At 43.3% G+C, this 22,955-nt stretch overlaps 1 protein-coding gene across 8 annotated transcripts in view; it reads left to right on the top strand.

Moving 5' to 3' along the window:
- LOC125462683 (cyclin-dependent kinase 18-like) overlaps window positions 1-22,955 on the top strand; it is a 181,461-nt gene that overhangs the window by 52,885 nt on the left and 105,621 nt on the right. For 2 of the 8 annotated variants that reach the window (XM_048552919.2, XM_048552912.2), the window contains exon 2: window positions 288-432. In XM_048552919.2, the coding sequence (XP_048408876.1) occupies window positions 345-432 (88 nt within the window). In that variant the 5' untranslated portion in view covers window positions 288-344. The other 6 variants (XM_048552920.2, XM_048552914.2, XM_048552915.2 and 3 more) reach the window with 5 other exon arrangements.

Genomic DNA, 22,955 nt, shown 5'->3' with positions numbered 1-22,955 from the left:
GACTAAAGGGTTGTAGATTTAAAACAAAGATGAGGGATTAATTCTGTCCAATGGTCAGGAATGTGGGAATTCACTCCCCCAGATTATGATGGATGCTGGGATACTGAAAACATTTTAGAAGGAGACAGACAGACAGATTTTTAATTAGTATTGGGTTCAAGGGTTCAGGGGAGCAGGCAGGAAAGTGGAGTTGAGGCCAAGTTAAGATTAAGCAGGATCGTATTAAATAGTGGAGCAGTTTCAAGAGGCTGAATAAGCTCTTATGTTTTATGTTCTTCTGCTTTCAGATCCAAGAACTGTTGTTTGTCCGGGGCAGCAACCATGACACAGGGAGAGGATAAATAATGTGCCAACTCTCTGGAGGAAAATGTCATAGGCCAATCCTAATACACAACAATGGGATGAACACCTCAAAAAAACAGGGTAACACAGGTGGGTACGTACGCTAAGGTGTTGGGAGAATTCACTGGCCGATTTGACAGATCACAATCAGGGAATCCAGCCCCAACTTGGCAGAGGGCACTACGTGAAGCTTCTTGAATCTGCAGCCTCTTCTCCATCTCGCTTTAGCATTGCATGTTTTGAGGCATCGTAACTACTACCCCTAAAGCTTACGTAACCTTTCTGTGAATGGGTAAACTGACCCCCTGCCCTCCTGTGGGAATGGAATAACATGCCTTGCCAAAACTACAAACTTCATGAGCAAACCACTCCACAGTACTTCCAGACTGCGAGTAATATCAAAAACGGATAAAAATGAAATGAAATCTTGAGGGCACATCGCTGTCTAGTTGTTTAAATAACATTAATATTGGGATCTTACGGAACTCCTGATGCTTGTTGACTGACTTGTGAAGTTGGACAACAATCCTGGTAGGTCAGAGTTTGGGTAATGAGCAAGATGTCCATCAGTAAGGTGTGTGACATCAGGAAATCACGAGCACAGCTACTTTGGACACACTGGAAATGCCCATGTGTAGGCACCTTACTTAAGGTGGCACGTGATACAGACAATGCCAGAACATGCAACCGCTGAGGGACATTGTCTTCCAGTGCAGTTATTGGATAAAATTCTGCATTTTCCAAGGAGCTTGTTTTCTGGCATTCGTTATACAGCATGTTTAGTGCTGGTATCTTGTAAAAGATCGCAGCGAGGCTGCAGTACAACTGGGTCATGTTTCTGTTTCCCTCCTGATTTATGTCCTTGTTTGTAATGGTTCTGTTCTTCATCTCCCTCCTTTTTATTTAAAAGTGCCTGGCACTGATCCCAATTTGGTTCCCTTCTGCTGTACCTCATCTGCAAACACATAATTCTCTCCCTCTCTCCCATTCATTTGATTCTGTCCCTCTCCCAAGACAGTCATCACAGTGAGGAATTTGCAGCCACAATGAGTGGTAAGGTGAATGGCATCGCTACATTTAACAGAAAGTCGATAAGTGCGTGCTGGAGAAATTTGTAGAAGATTTAGAAGAACGGTGATGATATGGAAGGATGCCTACATGCAACGTAAACACTGCATGACAGCTGGTTTCCATGCTGCAAAATCCAATGGAACTTCTAACACTTTCTCTCCCATTCTGCTCCTCTCTTTCTCTCCCTTGTTTTCTGTCTTTCTGTTGATCTATTGGTTGGATTCAATTCTGAAAGAAGAAACAGTGAGGCAAAATGAGCAGCCAGTCCAGCGGGAGAAGTAACAGGATGTAGGAGTACAGTAGGTATGAACAGGGAATGATAAAAGCAGATGTGTGCGCCCATATTTTATATCTGTATATATTTATGTAAACACTTGATAAAGAGAAAACACCTTTTATAACCTTAGTAGGACCCAAACCACTTTATAGCCCTTCAAGTACTTTTAAATTGTACTGACTGTCATAATGTTAACCGCAAGATCTCTTGCATGGCAAGATCCCACATGGAGAAATACTGCAGTGATAGGCAAATACAGGTCCAGGAAACAGCACCCACATCCCATTAAAGAGTCATAGTCACAGAGTCATACAGTGTGGAAACAGATCCTTCAGCCCAACCAGTCCACGCTGACCATAATCTCAAACTAAATTAGTCCCATCTGCCTGTGCCTGGCCCAAAACCTTTCCTGTTCATGTATTTATCTAAATGTCTTTTAAACATTGTAAGTGCCCCCGCATCCACCGCTTCCTCTGGCAGTTCATTCCACAAACTAACTACTCTGTGCATAAAAATGTTGCCTCTCGTATCTTATTTAAATCTTTCCCTTCGCACCTTAAACATATGCCCCTTAGTCTTGAAAGCTCACACTCTAGGGAGAAGACAACTACCAAGAACTCTATTGTTACCCCTCATTATTCTGTAAACTTCTATAAAATTGCCTCTTAACCTCCTACACTGCAGCGAAAAAAGTCCCACCTAGTGGGGTGGCACAGTGGCACAGCAGTTAGCACTTCTTTCTCACAGCGCCTGAGACCTGGGCTTAATTCCACCGTCTGTCTGTGTGGAGTTTGTACGTTCTCCTTGTGTCTATGTGGGTTTCCTCCAGGTGCTCCGGTTTCCTCCTACAGTTAAAGGATGTGCAGGTTAGGTGGATCGGCCATGCTAAATTGCCTGTACTGTTCAGGGATGTGTGGGTTATAGGGGAATGGGTCTGGGTGGGATATATCAAGGGGTGGTGTGGACTTGTTGGGCCAAAGGGCCTGTTTCAACACAGTAGGGATTGTATGATCTATGTGGCCTTTCATTATGACTTAAACCTTCCATACCCAGCGACATCTCTTTTCAACCCTCTCCAGCTTAAATAATATCCTAACTGGAACTGGACACAATATACCAGAAGAGGCCTCGCCAGTGTACCATATAACCTCAACATGACATCCCAACTCCTATACTCAAAGGACTGAGCAATGGAGGCGAGTGTGCCAAACATCTTTTTAACCAACACAAACTCGAAAGAATTAAGTACCTGAACCCCTAGAACCTTCTGTTCCATAACACTACCCAAGGACCTACCATTAATTGTATAAGTCCAAAACTTTGCACTTTTTTGTTGCCAATTCACCTTATCTATGACACTATGTCTCATCCTTCATTGAGCACCTCCCTACATTTCTGACACCCTTCTCTCCTTCACAGGTCTGAGCTTTTTTTAACCCAGTTGCAGCTCTCAATTCTGACCATTTAAAAAATAAACTGACGTAATTATTTTAAAATTGGTTTTAAAATCAGGTCATAAGTTAAGAAATGCTTTGCTTTGTTTAAAAAACAGTCAAACATGTTCAAAACCTTGAAATGGGCATATTAAAAAGCACACTCACAGACACAATGGAGTGAATCTTACACCACTAGGGGGCATCACTAGGTTACAAAATGTTGTGTTCCGCCTGTGGAATCTCCATCATACCAGACACGGAAGGAAATGTCTGGGAAATTGAAGATTCCATGCAGTAATTCCCCTACACACTGAAAATATCCATTTCAATCAGACAATTCAGCAGGTTCAGCTGCAGTTGTTAATAATCAAGCAGGAAACGTTGGACTATTAAATCCTTTGTGGCAATTAAAATGACCCCTAACTTACCTCACACCATCCAACTATGCCTTCCCCACACCCCTGGCCTGAAACTCCCTCCTCCTCCAGTGATGTGACAGTTCCCAACACCAAGCCGACATCATCCCTCTACCCCAGGCCGTGACATCCCTGCTGCTGGACCCGAAAACCACCTTCCACACCATGCTCTGGACCCCTCCACCACCTCATCCTCTCGGGAGGTGACCAAGCCATTTCCCCCTCCAGGGCTTGAGCCCATTTCTCCCCTACCCCTGCACTCCTGGGTCTGATTCCCTCCCCCCTCTGAGGAACTGATATCTCTTGCCCACTCTGACTCGTTCCTGGCCCCACTACCACCTTGTGCTCTGGAATCCAACTTACCTGGTACTCCTCCCACCTGATTCCTACTCCACCCACCAGGCACCCTAATTATTTGTCATTTTGACACCTTATCTTCCTGATGGCCTAACTTCACACTTACCTGACACACTTGCCCTTTCCCAGGAGCTAGTGACATGGCTCATTGAGGTGTTGGATGTTTAAATGATAGAACATGCTGTAAGAAAAGGGGTGTGGTTCGCCTTAACCCCCTGCCCCCCCCATCCCCTGCTCACTGTTCTGTGCTATGTAGGATTTGTCAGAATGGAAGTATGGTGCTGCATTTCTGAAGGTGCCGTAATCAGAATTTCCGTCTACAGCATGCTTTGGGTCACATGTCTGAGCGACATGGTACAGAAGGAAAGAAAGGAAGTAATCCTACCCTCTGAATCCCACTTGTGTTGGCACGCCCTGCCTTGTGTATCCAGTGATCTGCAGGTGGAGAATTAGTCTGTTCAGTCACATGATAGCCCATGGCAGAAACTCATGATCCTGGAGAAACGTCTTCCTTAAACTGAGGGACAGCCGACAGTGGGGGGTGGGGGTGTGGGGTGGACGCACATTTCAGCGACTGGTGATATGACTAACCAGGAAGGACTAACCAAGTAGGTTGCATAGGAAGAGATGGCCAAGCTGGAAGTGTCCTGGGATATCACAAAACTAAGTTTGTAAACAGGGCTTTAGTGAAAGGATGAACAATAGTCAAAGTATGATCAGTGATAACGTGAACTGCAGATGCTGGAGAATCCGAGATAACAAAGTGTGGAGCTGGATGAACACAGCAGGCCAAGCAGCATCTCAGGAGCACAAAGGGTTTAGGCCCGAAATGTCAGCTTTGTGCTCCTAAGATGCTGCTTGGCCTGCTGTGTTCATCCAGATCCACGCTTTGTTATCTCTAATACTCAAATTGTGACAGGATGGTGCAGGATATGTAAGCAGAAAAGTGCCGTAGAAATTAGAACCAGAATAAAGAAAAATGGCAAAATGTCAAAACTGAAAGGTCATCATGTGAATGCATGTAGCATTTGTGACAAGATAGAGGCGATGGCACAGACAGAAATAAACAAATATGGCTCAATAGTTGACATTTCAGGATTAGAAACATCAGCTTTCCTGCTCCTAAGATGCTGCTTGGCCTGCTGTGTTCATCCAGCTCCACACTTTGTTATCTCAGATTCTCCAGCATCTGCAGTTCCTACTATCTCTGAGTCGATAGTTATTGTGGAAATGTTTGACTGTGACCGAAACTGAGAACACAATGTTCAAGTACATTTGATATTCTTGAAAACCAAGCAAAAAGGAAGAGGAGGTGGAGTAGTTGTGTTAATAAAGTAAGTAATCAGTGAATACCTATCAGGAAGTAGTGATACAGGTGCAAGGGATTATGATGTGGAATCGGCTTGTGTGAAATTATGGAATAGCGAGGGTAAGAAGTCATGGGTAGGTCACACCTATAGGCTTCCGAAGAGTTGTTTCACTGTGTAACAAAGTATAACTCAGAAAACAGAGGCCCATAAGAAAGGCACTACAATTGTCCTGGATAATTTTAATCTGCATTATTATTTATCATAGGTACCCTACAGTGTGGAAACAGGCCCTTCAGCCCAGCAAGTCTACACTGACCCTCAAAGCATCCCACCCAGAACCATCCCCATATAACCCATCCCTGGACATTATGGGACAATTTAACATGGCCAATCCACCTAGCCTGCACATCTTTAGACTGTGGGAGGAAACCCATGCAAACAGCGGGGAGAATATTCAAACTCCACACAGTTTCCCGAAGTTGGAATCAAACCCTGGTCCCTGGTGCTGTGAGGCTGCACTGCTAATCACTGAGCTCCTCATTTTGACTGGACAAATCAGATGGGCAAGAAAGGTAAATTTGTAGTGTGTAGTAGGAGTTGTTTCTTAGGGCAATTCTTAGAGTTGGTAAGAACCTACCCAGGTATGTAATGAAGTGAGATTAAGTAGAGATCTCATAGTTAAGGGTCCGCTTGTGGCTGGTGATCGTAACATGGTAGAATTTCAAATTTGGTTTGAGGGCCAGCAACGTGGATGTCAACTCAGTGTCCTCAACTAAAACCAGATCGATTACAGAGATATGGAGAAGGATAGGGAGGACATTGTCAAGCAGGAGAGGGTTCAGAAGAGTTTTACCGGGATACTGATGGGTAAAGAAGGTTTGAGTTATGAAGAAAGGCTGGTGGGCTGGGACAGTTTTCACTGGAGCGTAGGAGGTTGACAGCTGACCTGATAGAAGTTCATAAAATAATGAGGGGTATAGATAGAGTTGATGGTAGTTGTCTTTTCAAAACTAGGGGGCACATTTTAAGATGAGAGGAGAAAGATTTAGAAAAGAAACGAAGAGCAAATTTTTTACATGGAGAGTGGTTCACATGTAGAATGAACTTCCTGAGGAAATGGTGGATATAGATACAGGTACAATGTTTAAAAGACGTTTGGATAAGTATATGAATAGGAAAGGTTTGGATAACTATGGGCCAGGAGCAGGCAGGTGGGACTAATTTAGTTTGGGATAATGGTTCAGAATGGACTAGTTGGGTCAAAGGGTCTGTTTCCACGCTGAATGACTCTATAATTGTCTTAAGTGGGCTGGGAAAATAGATTGAGGGGAATGTCAGTGTATGAACAGCAGCAGATGTTCAAACAGGTATTCCTTAACGCTCAGTAAAAATTTGTTCTGGTCAAAAAAAGAATCGATGAGAAGATTGAACCTCTCATGACTTAACAAGAGCATTTAAGGAGAGTTTCTAATCAAAAATTAAGGCATGCAAATCAGTGAAAACAAGTGGTGGGTCAGAGGATTTGGAATATTTTAGGAACCAACAGTGGATGGCTAAAATATGAATAAGAGGGAGAGAATTGATGGTGAAAGTAAATTGGAAAGAAATGTAAAAAAAAACTCAAGAGCTTTTCTAGGTATATAAAAAGCAAAAGACCAGACCCACAGAAAGTGAGTGTGGGACTGGAGGGTGTGCCTGGGGAATTGATTGCAGGGAAATGGCAGGTAAATTAAACTCCAGTTTATGAAGAAAAAACACTTGAAATGTTAACTCTGTTTCTCTCTCAGTAGATGCTTCCAGCCCTGTTGAGTTTCTCCAGCGCTTTCTGTTTTTATTTCAGATCTTCAGCATCTGCAGTGTTTTAATTTAATTTCAGCATTTCCTTGCGTACCTTTACCCCTTGTGTTTATTTAACTTTCCTTTAAATACATAACACTATCAATATCAGCTCCTGCCTGTGTAGCAAATTCCACATTCTCACCACTCTTTGGTTACAGACATTTAACCTGAATTATCTATTGGATTTACCGGTCGCTGTCTGATATGTTTAGCTGTAGTTTTGTGCTTTCCCATTATGGAATCATCTCCTACATTTTACATCTCGTGACTGACTAATCAGTATCTGCAGGGACCTTGCTGTTATCCAAACATGTATGACCAGATTAATCAGAACTGGCTGATGAGTTTCCTGGAAGGATTTGTTTACTGATGTTTTAAGTTTTTGGAAATCTGCACAATTTCTTTGCATGCACCAGAGTTGAAGTGAGGAATGTAACAATCAACAAGACAAGGGGACACATTTTAAGATGGGAGGAGAAAGATTTAGAAAAGAAATGAAGAGCAAATTTTTTACACGGAGAGTGGTTCACATGTAGAATGAACTTCCTGAGGAAATGGTGGATGTAGATAATTGTAGATCATATAAATACAATACAAACATTTCATGTTTAACTGATGCTCAGACGCATTGTCAGGTTTACTGCTTGGGCTCCAGTTGTATTAGTAAAAGATTAGACATGCATCATTCAACTTTCACCTCAGGAGCCCAAGTTCACATCTTGCCCAGGTCACTGGAACAAAATTGTATCAGAGATAATGGGAACTGCAGATGCTGGAGAATCCGAGATAACAAAGTGTGAAGCTAGATGAACACAGCAGGCCAAGCAGCATCTTAGGAGCAAAGCCTGTCTATAGTTTTAGACCCTGGGGCAGTATTGTTGAAAAGACCCTGGAGTGACCGAGTTCCTTTCTTTTCAACAGTTTGTTTCACAATGTCTTTTGAAGTAATTAGTGGAAATTAATTTAAATAAAAACAGCCATTATTAACAACTGATTATTAATTACGTATTCTTCAATTATAGCATGGGTTGAAGTAATTTTTCTAATCAATTATCTGTTATTGGCTGGGGGCTGGCCTCTAAGACTTTTGGTTTGTGTCCTGCAATTCATTTAACTTGTCATAAATACTTATTAAGACCATGAGGGAATGTGGTGACAGGAAGGACATATTCATTCAGATGAGTGTAAGGACACTTTTTGATATATCAATAAAAGGAAATGATGTAATAAAATCAAAAGTTGCTGGGGAAACCCAGAAGGACTGGCAGTATCTGTGGAGAGAGAAACAGAGACAATGTTTCGAGTCCAGTGACCCACCTCACCAGCAAGCCAATGAGCCATCCCAAACAAGGCAACACTGTGAACCTAAGAGATAGTAAAAACTGCAGATGCTGGGGTTAGAGATAACACAGTGTGGAGCTGGAGGAAATCAGCAGACCAGGGAGCACCAGGGGAATAGGAGAGTTGACATTTCGGGCCTAAACCCTTCATCAGGTCCTGAAGGAGGTCCCGACCTGAAACGTCAACTTTCCTGCTCCTCTAATCCTGCCTGGCCTGCTATATTCCTCCAGCTCCACACTGTGTTAACACGATGAATCTGACAGTGCCTGATAAGCAGAGCTGGACTCCAAAGGCCAATATTTACGAATGTATCCTTGTTCCATGCAAGTCTTTGTTGGAAATCTATCAGATGTACGCATCTGAGATAACAAGGTGTAGAGCTGGATGAACATAGCAGGCCAAGCAGGAAGGCTGACATTTTGGGCCTAGACCCTTCTTTCGAAAATCTCCCAGTTGTAATGAGATGGCAATGACCTGACGGTGTGTGTGAGATGCTGAGCCTTGCAGCTCCACCAATGTTTGAGGTATAATCTCGAACAGATGGGTGCCATTCGGTAATACTGTGATGCCTGAAATGCAACATTGGTAGCTTTGGCGAAGGATTATGATTGAGGTTGGCAGGATGAACTCTTTTCTTTTTGAGTCCCACTCCTCCACTGGTCACAACAAATTTTGAGTGTAACCATGGTGTTGATATGGCCAATTATATCAGTTTCATTTCTGTACTAAGAATAAGTCAAATGCCTGTCCAGTCAATAGCAAATATCTGGTTTATTATTGAGGCAAAGTTACTGAAATGAAGGATGCAAAGGTTAATGACAAACACTTTGGATTATGCATATTATATATATCACTGGACCGGAAATGTTAACTCTGCTTTCTCTTCATGGGTGCTGCAAAACCTCTTGATTGATTTATTGTTGTCACATGTACTGAGATTCAGTGAAAACTGTTGTTTCGCGTGCTATACAGGCAGATTGTACCATACAATGTGCATCAGGGTAACAGAACAGAGTGCACAATACACTGTTACAGCTGCAGAGAAGGTGCAGAGAGAGATCAACATTAATGTTTGAGAGGTCTGTTCAAAAGTCTGATAAACAGCAGGGAAGAAGCTGTTTCTTGAACCTATTCATATGTGTATTCAAAATGTTATATCTCCTGCCCGACAGAAGAGGGTGGTGCAGAATTTCTCCAACAATTTCCGCTTTCATTTCTGATTTCCCACAGCTGCAGTTTTTTGGGTTTTTTTTGTAATAACTTCAAATTGGCTAATTAATTGCTATTCAGGCAGTCTGATCAAAATACAATTCTGAGGAAGGGTCACCGGGCTCGAAACGTTAACTCTAATTTTTCCTTCACAGATGCTGAGCTTTTCCAGCAACTTTGGTTTTGTTCCTGATCAAAACAGACACTGATTGTACAATAATAACTGGTTCCCGCTAATACGGTTGCTTTAACATGGTAAATCACCCAAGGCACGTTGCTGGATAGAAATAATTGACACTGAACTGCATGAAGAGTTATCAGGAGAGGTTACCAGAACGTAGTTGCAGAGGTGTGTTCACAGAAAGTTCTGCAGAGGCAAAGAGGTTGGATCCAGGTTAGGATCCAGGCAGGGCTCATAGGACTGTGAAAGCAGGCCATTCAGTCCATCAAATCCACTCTGACCCTCCGAAGACCATCCCACTCAGATCCATCCCTATCCCTGTAACCCTACATTTCTTGTGGCCAACCCACCTAGCCTGCACACCCCTGGATACTATGGGCAATTTAGCATGGCCAATCCACCTAACCTGCATGTCTTTGGACTGTGAAAGGACAATGGAGCACCCGGAGTAAGCCCGCACAGACATGGGGAGAATGTGCAAACTCCACACAGTCACGTGAGGGTGGGATCAAACCTGGCTTCCTGAGCTACCGTGTTGCCCAAGGAGGGAACACAACAGTGAAAACTGGTGATGCATTAGAGGTCAGAATGAGAAGAGTGCAGAGACCTTAGAAAATGTAGGACTGCAGGACAATAGTGGAAAAGGCCAGGAAGGGAATTGAAAACAGGGATGTAAATTTTAAAACTGCCACACTACTTGGACTAGGACCCTTACACAGGTCAGCAAGCCTGGAAGCTGGTCGAGGTGAGGTACAAGCAATGGGTGAATGGGAATTGTTGCAAGTTAGAACAAGGCAGAGCTGTGGATGAAATTTAAAGTTATTCATGAAAATATGCACTCAGGCATGGATGTGGCTAAAATGAGCGAGGGCTGCAGAGTCTTATCTTGAGTCAAATAACCTGTCTCCATTTCTGCCAGTACAGTAGAGATGGCTGGGAATGTTATTCCCTCTGCCTGCTGTGCTACTTGTGTTCTGACCCCCTTCAGTCTGTGTTGATCAGTAAAACAGGCTGTTTCTGCCTGACTCAGAGACAACAAGCAGCCTGGAGCACTGCAGACATTTTGGCAGTGTGAATGTCGGGATGGGGGGGTGGTGGGAAATGAAATAAAAATAGACCCAAAAGGAACAATGCACAGGATTGGTGGGGAACCAGGCAGCAGCACGGTGAGAGGAGGTTGAATTAATCGGCCTGGGGAATGTGGAGAGAGTGAGGGAGAGGCGGAGTCAGAGCTAACATCAGTTTTCAGTGTTGATCTGATCTGTGTTGTAATCAGACCATGAAGTATGTGTTCCTATGATGTTCTCTCAGGGAAGATTCCAGGCAGTAAAATCCAGTATTACTGAACCACAGCTAGCCGAAACCTAGTCTCTACTTGTTAAAGTCTGTAAGTGGCTGTTTATTTTTCAAAAGTATTTCTGCTTGGAATATTCTCGAGGTAATTTTGCAACACTTTCTTGGTCCTGTGACACTGCTGTAAGTATCTGATGATTTACAGAGATCACTGTAATTAAGAAAACCTGCAACTGAGCTGCTTAAAATGTGTAGTATTCCTCAAACACTTGTACCACAGCAGGAGCTGCAGTGGTACAGGGAATATGCTTTACTGTGTCTCATATAAGGAGATTAGTCAGAAAGATTTAAGTATGTTGCAAATGCTCTCCTCAGCCCTCCCTCTGGGACTAATACACATAGCAGGGCAATGAAGGGAGAGGTTGTGTGGTTTTACTGCTGAATAAGGAACTGTAAACAATGGCCACAAAATCGAGGGGATGTGGTATCTCACAGAATGTTGAGGACTGGCAGCTGGAGAATTTCTGCAGCAAAGGCACAGAGTCCTGTTGACTTTAGCTTTGCAGAGGAAATCTCAAACTCTCTCTCGAGAAAAAAAAGAGCTGTGGAGGCTCAGGGTCAAACATAATTTCAATCTGAGGTTAATTGATAGATTTTCACTAGGCAGAGGCTTTAAGGTCTGCTGGATGGAGTTTAAGATCCAATCAGCCAGAATTTAATTGAATGACAGGATGGGCTTGAGAAGCTGAGTGGTCAGTTTTAGTTCCTATCACTCTGTAACAAACACAGAAATTACTGGAGAAACTCAGCAGGACTGGCAGCAATCGTGATGAGAAATAGTTAATGTTTTGGTGTGGTATGACATTTCTTCTGTGTTCATATGCATGATTTCGGCAAAACGGACAAGGTGAATTCAGTACTAAATGATTCACATCATGGTCCATTAACGATCCATCCCATGACCTGTCACTTTAGAAAGATGATGGGATGGGTCCTAATGACAGGAGGTGAAAATTAGATGCTCAAAAGGGCACAGCTGGGAACTGCCAGACCACCCTCTCGAATGGGAGTGTGTGCACGCTGGAGAAAACATATATATTTTCTAATCAACCACTTCAGAGATGTTATTTCACACTTCTGGAACTGCAGGAGTTGAACCTGGGTCTTCTGGCTTGGTGGTGGTGGGGTGGGGTGGGGCTGGGGTGGGTGGTGGGCTTCATGGTAGCACTACCACTGTGCACTAAGACCCTCCTGAAGGAAACCTGGAGATACATGATTAAGATCCCCGCTTGTTTTAGAGAGGTTAAAATCAGGACGGATGACAGCAAGCTCGAAAAGAGAAAGCTGAGCAGTGATCTAAAAGGCATCTTTAAGATTACGAAGCAGTGCAATAGGATAGATGTGCAGATGTTTTCACGAGGGGCACTCCAAAGTTAAAGATTGTAAAGCTAAAATAATCAGTAAGCAGTTAATTTGGGAGAAACTGTTTAGAGAACAGTCAGGATGTAGAACTCCCTACTGAAAAGAGTGATAAACACAGATAATATAGATGCCTTGCAGGAGCAGATAGATAAGCACATGAGGGAGAAAGGATTGAAAGGATAGTCTGATGGGGTGAGACATAGGAGGCTCATGTGCAACATTAACACCAGCACAAACTAATTAGGCACAATGGCCTGATTCTGTGCTGTAAAAACCGTGTAAGCAGGTGTGGGACTAAATTCTGTTTGTCTCCTCATCTTTTCCGGAGACCCTGCCCTCTACTGAGACAAAATCTCCCAGGATCTCTTCATTCCTTTAGCCAATTGCCTTGCCTGTAAATCCAGCACGGTTTATTGTCAGCAGCTATTCAACTGTATGTAGCATTACAGCTAAGCCCGCTCCTCTCGAGATAGAAGTGTTCACTCAGTGACCTGGAGCAGGAAATGTGGCTGAGCTATTTCCCGAAGTAAGAGAATGTAGTGCCACAATACTCCCTTATTTCCCAAAAGAAAGACAAATATGATTCCTAGATAACAAAGTGTGGAGCTGGATGAACACAGCAGGCCAAGCAGCATCTCAGGAGCACAAAAGCTGACGTTTCGGGCCTAGCTCTCTGATGAAGGGTCTAGGCCTGAAACGTCAGCTTTTGTGGTCCTGAGATGTTGCTTGGCCTGCTGTGTTCATCCAGCTCCACACTTTGTTGTCTCGGATTCTCCAGCATCTGCAGTTCCCATTATCTCTGATCACAAATATGATTCCTGCCTGTTTCGCTCACTGAGACAGTACAGTTCCCCTTTGAGTCGGAGGGGGTTAGGTTCAAACATCACTTCAGATGTTGTCGAGGCAAATGTTGGCTAACACTTCCAGGTGGCATGGTGGCTCAGTGGTTAGCACTTACAGTGCCAGGGACCTGAGTTCAATTCCAGCCTTGGGTGGCTGTGTGGAGTCGGCACATTCTCTCTGTGGGTTTCCTCCCTCAGTCCTAAGATGTGCATGTTGGGTGGATTGGCCATGCTAAATTGCCATGCAGTGTCTAGTGATTTGTGGGCTAGTTGGGTTAGTCACAGGAAGTACAGAGTTACAGGGATAGGGTGGAGCCATGTATCTGGGTGGAACACTTTATGGACGGTTGGTGTGGACTTGACGGGCTGAAAGGCCTCTTTCTTCACTGCAGGGACTCTATAACTCCCAGTGCTGCATTTTCAGAGGTGCCAGCTTTTGTATGAGGCAATAAATGAAGAACTCATCTGTGCCTCTCAAGTGGATGTAAAAGATCCCATCTCACTTTTTGAAGAAATTCCCCTACCGTACAGTCAATATTTATGCTTGAACAGGTATCATTAAAGTGTCTTTATCCCACTGCTGATTTTGGGAGCTTGCTGTGTGCAAATCGGTAGCTGGAATTCCTACATTACAACAGTGATGACACTTCAAAAGTGCTCCATTGGTAGCCAAAGGTGGGGAAATGTCCTGTATAAATGCAACTGCTCTCCTCATCTCCTTATTTCAACTGTGCAAGCTTCCCTCCAGAGCCTGGAGTGGTACATTCAATGCAATAGATTTTCAATTAGTTAACGTATATTAAGTGCAGCGAGGGGAAGGGAGGTAAATGGAGTTGAAATGTCAATCAGGCATATGCTAGTTGAATGGGCTGAGCAAATCTGAGGGCTGAATGGACTGTGTTCCTTTTGAATGATCAGTTTATGGAATCTGGAAGGGAGTTCCATTATACATTTTTCACTGTACAAGTGCCAATAATAAGTACACCTAAATCTAAATCTAAATCTCCCGGCCTCTAGGTGTCAATCACTAAAACATTAAACCCACACAGCACAGGCAAAGCCCAGCAATAGACAGTACACAGCAGCAATGAAGTTGGAGAAATGTAACTGTATAATATGATTTGAAGCCCATATAAATCAAGCTTTGATCCACTTCATATTATGCAGAGCATCTTTCTCCCAATGCATCATATTTAAGTGTTTGCCCTGTTACTCTGACAGAGAAATTCCTCAGAACTGTAAAAGCAGGCCATGGCTAGAAGAAACAATAATTATTTTCCAAACTATGCGTTTACGTAACCAATGGCAACAGTCTTATTGCTTAGCAACCAACTGAAAAATTACAACTGGTAAAAGCTGGCTCATTTGATACATACATTACCATGTAGAGTTGTTGGGAGGATCTATTCCTGGTCTCTGTACACTAAAAGGGGGGGCAGTTTTAACAATGAGTGAGTGGGTGGGATTGGCTATGGATGACAGAGCTTAAATTTGTGATCTCATTGGGAAGCTGAATCCAACATGCAAACATTTGAGTTTTACTCAGTTGAGACAAGAACTGGGCAGCTGAGCCCCTTGGAGAGTTGCTGCTTGAAATGTCTTAATGCAGTTGGAAAGACTGGATTTAATCTGCTTTAAATGTGGCTCTCTGGGGTTCCCAGGCCTTGAGAATACTCAGCAGTTGTAGTGAGGTAGGGAAACTGCTGGAGACAGTCAGGCTTGGCCTGACAAGTAGCAAGTAACATTCTGTCACACTATAACCAGGCAACGACTATCTCCAATAAGAGATGATCTAACCACCTCTCCTTGACATTACCATCACTGAAACTACCATTTACCAGAAACTCAATTGGACTCACCACAGTGGCTCCATTTCAGAGGCTAGGCATATTGCAGCACGTAACTCACTTCATGACTCCTCAAAGCCTGTTCCACCATCGACAAGTCAGGAGTGTGTTAGAATACACAGAGGTAGTAAGGAACTGCAGATGCTGGAGAATCTGAGATAACAAGGTGTAGAGCTGGATGAACACAACAGGCCAAGCAGCGTCAGAGGAGCAGGAAGGCTGACGTTTCAGGCCCTGATCCTTCATCAGAGAATTTCTGCAGAAACGTCTCTTCAGAAATTTTCTGAAGAAGGATCTGGGCCTGAAATTTCAGCCTTCCTGCTCCTCTGTTGCTGCTTGGCCTGCTGTGTTCTTCAAGCCTTGTTTTCTGTGATAGAATACTCCCCACTTGCCTGGATGAGTGCAGCTCCAAAAACACTCCAGAAGCTTGACACCATCCAGGACAAATCAGCCGCTTGATTGGCACCGCATCCATAAACATCCAGTCCCTCCACCATCAATGCTCAGTCGCAACAGTGCATACCAGCTGCAAGGTGCACTGCAGGAATTCACCAGCATTTTCCAAATCCATGGCCCTTTCCACCTAGAAGGACAACAGCAACTGACAAAAAGGAACACAACACTTGAAAGTTCCCCTTCAAGCCACCACCATTCTGACTTAGAAATATGTCACCGTTCCTTGCTGGGTCAAAATTCTGGAATTCCCTCCCTAAGGGCATTGTGGGTCAACCTACAGCACATGGGCTGCAACAGATCAAGAAGGCAGCTCAACAGTACCTTCTTAGGGCACCTAGGGACGGGCAATAAATTCTGGCCTAGTCAATGATGCCCTCATCCCACAAGCGAATTAAAAATGTTGAATGTCTTTACAGCACTGCATGTGGGCCCAGTGAATCAGATGTCTACTGGCCCCTATTCCTCCCCAAGGTCCCCCACTTATCAGAGACATTCCCAAAATGCCGCAAAGCTCTTAGAATCAGAACGACCTGGTCCTGTAGCTTCCTCCAGATACCCTCAACCTGATTGGTAGCCAAGTGTAGAGCCTGTCAATGGAGAAGCGCCAATGCTATGGGGTCAAACTTCCACAGCTTGTGGGGAAACCCAATTCCATGGTACTGCACCTCCCAACTTCCAACATTAAAACTTCCCCCAACGTTATTGAACTCAGGAATTAATACAGCTCTGTTGTACATAGTTGTTTGTGGAATCTATTCCTGCTCCGTGTTGACTAAATGGGGAGGGATAGTTTTAACAATGTCACTGAAAGTAAGTGTGCTGTAGCAGGCAATGAAGGTGGCAAATGATATGTTGGCTTTCATAGTGAGAAGATTTGAGCATGCGAGTCTGAATCATCTTGCTGCTATTGTACAGGGCCCTTGGTGAGATGATGCCTAGTGTACTGTGGACAGTTTTGGTCTCCTTATCTGAGGAAGGATGTTCTGGCTATGGAGGGAATGCAACTAAAGGTTCAGTAGGCTGATTCCTGGGATGGCGGATTGATGTGTGAAGAAAGACCGGATTTCTTAGACTATATTCACTGGAGGTTAGAAGGATTAGAGGGGATTGCATAGAAACCCATAAAATTCTAACAGGACTGGACGAGGTAAATGCAGGAAGGATATTCCTGATGACCAGTGCACAGATTAATGATATGGGACAAGCCATTTAGGACTGAGGTGAGGAAAAATGCCTTCGCTCAGCGAGTGGTAAGCCTGTGGAATTCTCTGTCACAGAAAGTGGTTGAGGCCAAAACATTGAATATTTTCATGAAGGAGTTAGACATAGTTCTTACAGATGAAAGGATCAAATGGTATGGGGAGAAGGAGAAAGCAGGAGCAGGGGACTGGGTTGGATGATCATCTGTCATTGTATTGAATAGTGGAGCCAGTTGAAGGGCTGAATTGCCTACTGCTGCTTCTATTTTCCAGGTTTTTATCTGATCATGACTAGAAACCTGGAATTATTTTGTCTGATAATATGTCTGTGAAATGCCTCAGCTATGCTTAGCTAGGTTAAAGGTGCTACATAAATGCGAGTGGCTGTTGTAAGACGAGAGGATTCCTGGCTGGATGCCTGGCCCATGTCGTTGCAGCCATCCTGGGTGAGGGAGGAGGAGAGATTCCTCTTGGTAAATGCATATATGCATGTCAGGTGAGATGTGGAAAGGGTTTTCGCTGCAAAGCATAGAAATCTGCAGTTATGCAGAACAGGAGGAAGCCATTGTGCCCAACAGATTACTGCTGGTTCTTTGAAAAAGCCAAACTTTGCATAATCTCCACATCCCTGTAACTTTTTCCATTTTTAGTACTGATTAGTCCCTTTTGCAAGTTGCTATTGAATCAGCTTCCAGGCACTGCATTCTAGATCCCAATCACTGCGTACAAAAGAAAGATTTTCTCTATCTCCTGGCAACTCCTTCCTTGAGATAAGTCTGTTTGTCAGTGGTTCGGCTGCAAAACCTCTGTCATCGAATAGTCCTCAGACGCACATTGTGCAGGGTCTGCTGATGGTCATGGGTAATTGAGCAAATTATTGAGAAAGTAAGTATGCCTCATGCAATCACACATACCCCAGGGGAGCTCGAAGTGAAAGCTCACAGTGGAATACATGCACTGAGTGTCGCAAGTACAGATATTGGCACCACCCCAAACCCCTTAATATAACATTGCAGTCTCTTTGATGTTTTATTTAGGTATTGGATTAGAATGCTTTGTGCAGACTTCCACACCTAGTTCAATGTCACGATTTATTGTGCTTATATTTATAAATAATATTTTGCAATAATTTGCACAGTTGAATCATGTTTGTAATCACACCATTGCAGTGAATTATTTAATTGCATAATTATATAATGAAATTATTGCATTAAAATAGAGCCACAGAGCCTGAAGCCTGCCGTGATTCAATGGAAGCACATTCACTTTTGATTTAACAACAGTTTGTATTTATATGTCACCTTATTATTTAGTAAAATGCTCCAAGGTGATTCACTGGAGTCAATAGGAGACAAAATATGACCATGAGGCAAAATCAAGCATTGAGATGACTATACATGGCTTGTAACATACAGGCCATGTCGAATACTGTGGGCACTTTGACTGAAATTCGACCATAGCAGCATCAGATGTGAGGTGCTGCATTTTGGAAAGGCAAATCAGGGCAGGATTGATACACTTAATGGTAAGATCTTTTGCGAGTGTTGCTGAACAAACAGGCCTGGGAATACAGGTTCATATTTCCTTGAAAGTGGAGTCGCATGTGGACAGGATAGTGAAGGAGGCGTTTGGTATGCTTGCCTTTATTGGTCAGTGCATTGAGTGTAGGAGTTGGGAGGCCATGTTGCAGCCCTATAGGATATTGGTTAAGCCACTTTTGGAGTACTACCAATTCCGGCCTCCTTGCGGTAGGAAGGATGTTGTGAAACTTGAAAGGGTTCAGAAAAGATTTATGGAGATTTTGCCATGGTTGGAGGGTTTGAGCTACAGGGAGAGGCTGAATAGGCTGGGGCTATTTTCCCTGGAGCATTAGAGGCTGAAGGGGGACCTTTTAGAGGTTTATAAAATCATGAGAGGCATGGATAGTGTAAATAGACCAGGTCTTCCCCCAGGGTGGGGGTGTCCAAAACTTGAGGGTATAGGTTTAAGGTGAGAGGGGAAAAATATAAAAGGGAGCTGAGGGACAGTTTTTTCACACAGAGGGTGGTGCGTGTATGGAATGAGCTACCAGAGGAAGAGGGAGGAGACTGGTACAATTATAACATTTAAAAGGCATCTGGATGGATACAGGAATAGGAAGGGTTTAGGGGAATATGGGCCTATAGCTGGCAAATGGGACTAGATTGATTTGGGATATCTGGTCAGCATGGATGAGTTGGACTGAAGGGTTTGTTTCCATGCTGTGTAATCTCTGACTCTATCTGGCAAATTTAAGTTTACTTCAATAAACTTTGGACGAAAGTATTAGTCTTATTAACAACTATTCTAAAATGACTGGATTTGTAAAAATGCGTCTCTGGATCGCCAATGATTGCCACCCCCGACTGGCCTGGTGTGTACATTGCTCAACACTGGCAGATTATGGTAAACTTTTCACTTCCCCTTTAAAATGTTCTGCAAGTAACTCAGCTGTCTTCAAGACAGTGGCTGGCTGGACAACCCTCTCAAGGGCGTTACATCACACGAATGCTGAAAGGTTTGGGCAATGACTTAGTTTTGAAGGAAGAGGCAGTTCTAGCGCTTAAAGTCTTCACAGACATCAGTGACAGATTCACAGGAGATCAGGGTTGGAGGAATACTGAGGGTTCATAGAGCTGTAGATGCAAAGGAGGCTACAGATATAGGAAAGGGTGACGTAATTGAGTGATTTCAAAAAGAGTGAGAATTTTAAAACCAAGGAGATGAGGGATGGCGGCTAAGGTAGACAAGCTAGCATAGGGTGACTAGTTCGGCCTATACCTACCACGCCCAATTGGACTCACAGAGATTTGATCATTTTTGACACAGTCAAGATGATTTAACCCGAGTAACGTGACTTTTATCCATTCAACATAAACAGGTCAATTTCTCACAGATTTGTCACCTACTTCAGTCTACTCTGTCTGATCTGTATCATTTCATTTACCCATTTCTACAACTGAACAGTGGATCCCGATGAAGGGTCTAGGCCCGAAACGTCAGCTTTTGTGCTCCTAAGATGCTGCTTGGCCTGCTGTGTTCATCCAGCTCCACACTTTGTTATCTCAGATCCCACAATCAATTTTTGTTTGGAAAGGGTTCCAGGCAGAGTGGAATGTTAAGAATTGAAGAAATAAGACTTGGAAAAGTAACAAGGGTACAATGTTCTGACAAAACCTCTATCTTTTTCACTTTGATGAACTCCACTAACAGAGCTGTTATAAAATATTATACCATTCACCAACCATGTCTTATCATCCAGGGACCAAAGTTCGAGAGCTGGCTTTTGTGAACAGTTATTTCTGTTCCAATGCTTACACATGTTTCACAATCAGTCTTCCCCAAACTGACATTAATATGGACAGATTGGGATAACTTGCTGGCACTGATGATGTTTGTTCCCACAAAGCTCTTACCTCTATTGATAATGGGTTGGAACTCACAGTGTGTACTGTTAGACTTTGTTCCTTCAGCTCAATATTTTCCTTAAACCAGTCTGTTGCCTGGAGCGAGATCTGATAACAGCCGATCATGTACAATGGCGATATTTAGGAGCTCAGTGAATAATGTGTCCAGCAATCTGCTTCCTTATTCAATGGGAAGTGAGGATTCAAGCTGAAAAAGATGAAGAACCCAGAATGAAATAGTGTGAACTAGATTCATTGATAATGGGAACTGCAGGTGCTAGAGAATCTAAGATAACAAAGTGTGAAGCTGGATGAGCACAGCAGGCCAAGCAGCATCTCAGGAGCACAAAAGCTGACGTTTCAGGCCAAGACCCTTCACCAGAGCTTTGATGAAGGGTCTAGGCCTGAAACGTCAGCTTTTGTGCTCCTGAGATGCTGCTTAGCCTGCTGTGTTCATCCAGCTTCACACTTTGTTACCTTGAACTAGATTCATGCTAGGTACCAGAAAGAGAAATACAGAGAGAGAAGGAAGATTGGAAAATGAAGAGGGAAGTAGAGACAGAAAGGAAAACTTCAAAAAAATTCAACATTTTTAAAATCTGCAACAAATCTGTCTAAGAGAATAAAGGTCTACATTTATAATTGCTCACTTTCTAGGCTAGAGAGGTAGAGCTATTGTCATTAAAGCTGCATTCCTGGACAGTCTTTGTCAGACAATCCCAAGCTTCCCATAACTGTGAGCTCATCCAAATCCTGCTGCTGTTGCTTTTTAACACACTGCACAGATTGGCTGCCACAGTTCAACTGTGAGATCAATAGCTACACTTCAAAGCACTTCAGTGTCTCAAAAGCACACTGCAATGTGCTGAAGTTAAGAAATGCATCATAGTATTGCAAATATTTGTCTTGTCTTGAGCAGTCCACTGCATATGTTCGTAGTTGGCGCCTCTCATTTGTGCTTTCCCATCATGGTGTCTGTAGTTACCTCATTCCAACGTAGTGAAGCACTTTCAGGGTGTTATCTTCTACCTTAGCAACAGTTTTTTTGTATCTTGCAACTCTTAACCTTCTTAACCCCTCCCTTGATCCATGAACTTACTTTCAAATAGTTTTTCAAAGCCTTTTAATGAGCTTTTCCTCAGCAGTCGTGTAAAACATTGCATGATCCTGTGACCAGGTATGAGCGTGTAAGAAGAAAAATACATAATTCCAACTCCTCTTTTGAGTTTGAGTCTGGAGGAGCGCAGTACTTGACGATCCATGAGCAGGCCATGTTTGTGCCTTGCTCTCAGTAGGATTGCCAGTCAAGAACTAATTGTTTGAAGTGAGGAAATGTTCCCCTCAACCACTCTAGCGCATGTTCCAAAGTACTCAGGAGTTGTTGTGTTTACACATTCCCTTTCTGTTTGTGTGGTGTAGGTGGTGATCGGGAAGGAAGAAACGAAGAAGAAATATTGGTGCTTGACTTGACTTCAGGGAGAACATCACTTGTTAACTGATCAGTATTCAGCAGAGAGTCACTTGTGGCGATGGTACCACTGTTTATAGAAGATTGATTGACCTGGGTTTGTGTGTTCTGTATTCCTTTTGTAACAGATTCCAGTCTGGTAGTTTTTCCCCCATCTCTCCTCATGTTTCCATGGTTACGACTGAATGGATGCTGAGTTTTGACAACATTTACTCACACCATCCAGGGGCAAATGGAATTGTTTCCTGATTAATTCATGAGCGTGCGGAATTGGTGGTTTTAATTGCTCCAACTCTTCCCCTTTGTCCAAACGGCCAGTGAGTGCAGGTTGTGGGCAGAATATATGAACTTTCCTTGAGTTGAGATGCCCTCCGTGCAGTTCTGCGAACTGTGGGAAGCACTGGGATAATCTACTCCCTCTCCGATCAAAATGCTTTGACAGGGGCTGTTCTGTTAGAAATTCAGCCAAATCGCTGCAGGATAAATTTGCCTGGAGACAGCACTGATTTTAAAAGAGCGCATATTTAAAGGGCCTTTGCACTTGAATTGCCCAATTTCACTGGCACTGAATTTTGCTCAAAGCTTTGATATCTATCCATAGCATATTCCTTTAACATTTGTTCATATTGCTGCAGCAGGCAACTGTTTAGTAACTAATTTGGAATAGCATAACTCATACATTTAGTAGAGTTTTTTTGAAGAAGCTCAGTGTGTTCTTACATGATTAGGAATAATGAGAACTTTTCATATCAAATATGCGGGAATTCATTTACATGTTCACAGGTGTAAGACCGTAGAAACAAAATTAGGCCATTTTTCCTATCGAGGCTGAATAAGATTTGACAAACCTCAAATCCAATTTAAGATAACAAAGTGTGGAGCTGGATGAACACAGCAGGCCAAGCAGTATCATAGGAGCACAAGAGCTGACGTTTCGGGCCTAGACCCTTCATCAGAAAAGGAGGATGGGGAGAGGGTTCTGAAATAAATAGGGAGAGGGGGGAGGCGGATCAAATTACAAGAGAGTTGCAGTGGGAGAGAGATCCCCTGAGGTTTGTCTGGGCTTTGCCCCATAACCCTTGATTCCCTTTTAGATTAAAAATCCACCCATCTCACTCTTTAATATACATAATGATCCAGTCTCGATGGGTCTGTGCAGTAATATGTCCCATAGATTCATTGTCCTTTGAGGGAAGAAATTCTTCCTCATTTCTCCCTGAAATA

Source organism: Stegostoma tigrinum, chromosome 21 (assembly GCF_030684315.1).
Source record: "Stegostoma tigrinum isolate sSteTig4 chromosome 21, sSteTig4.hap1, whole genome shotgun sequence".
Taxonomy (NCBI): domain Eukaryota; kingdom Metazoa; phylum Chordata; class Chondrichthyes; order Orectolobiformes; family Stegostomatidae; genus Stegostoma; species Stegostoma tigrinum.
The sequence above is the reverse complement of the archived record's forward strand: the minus strand, read 5'-3'. Positions and strand labels throughout refer to the sequence as shown.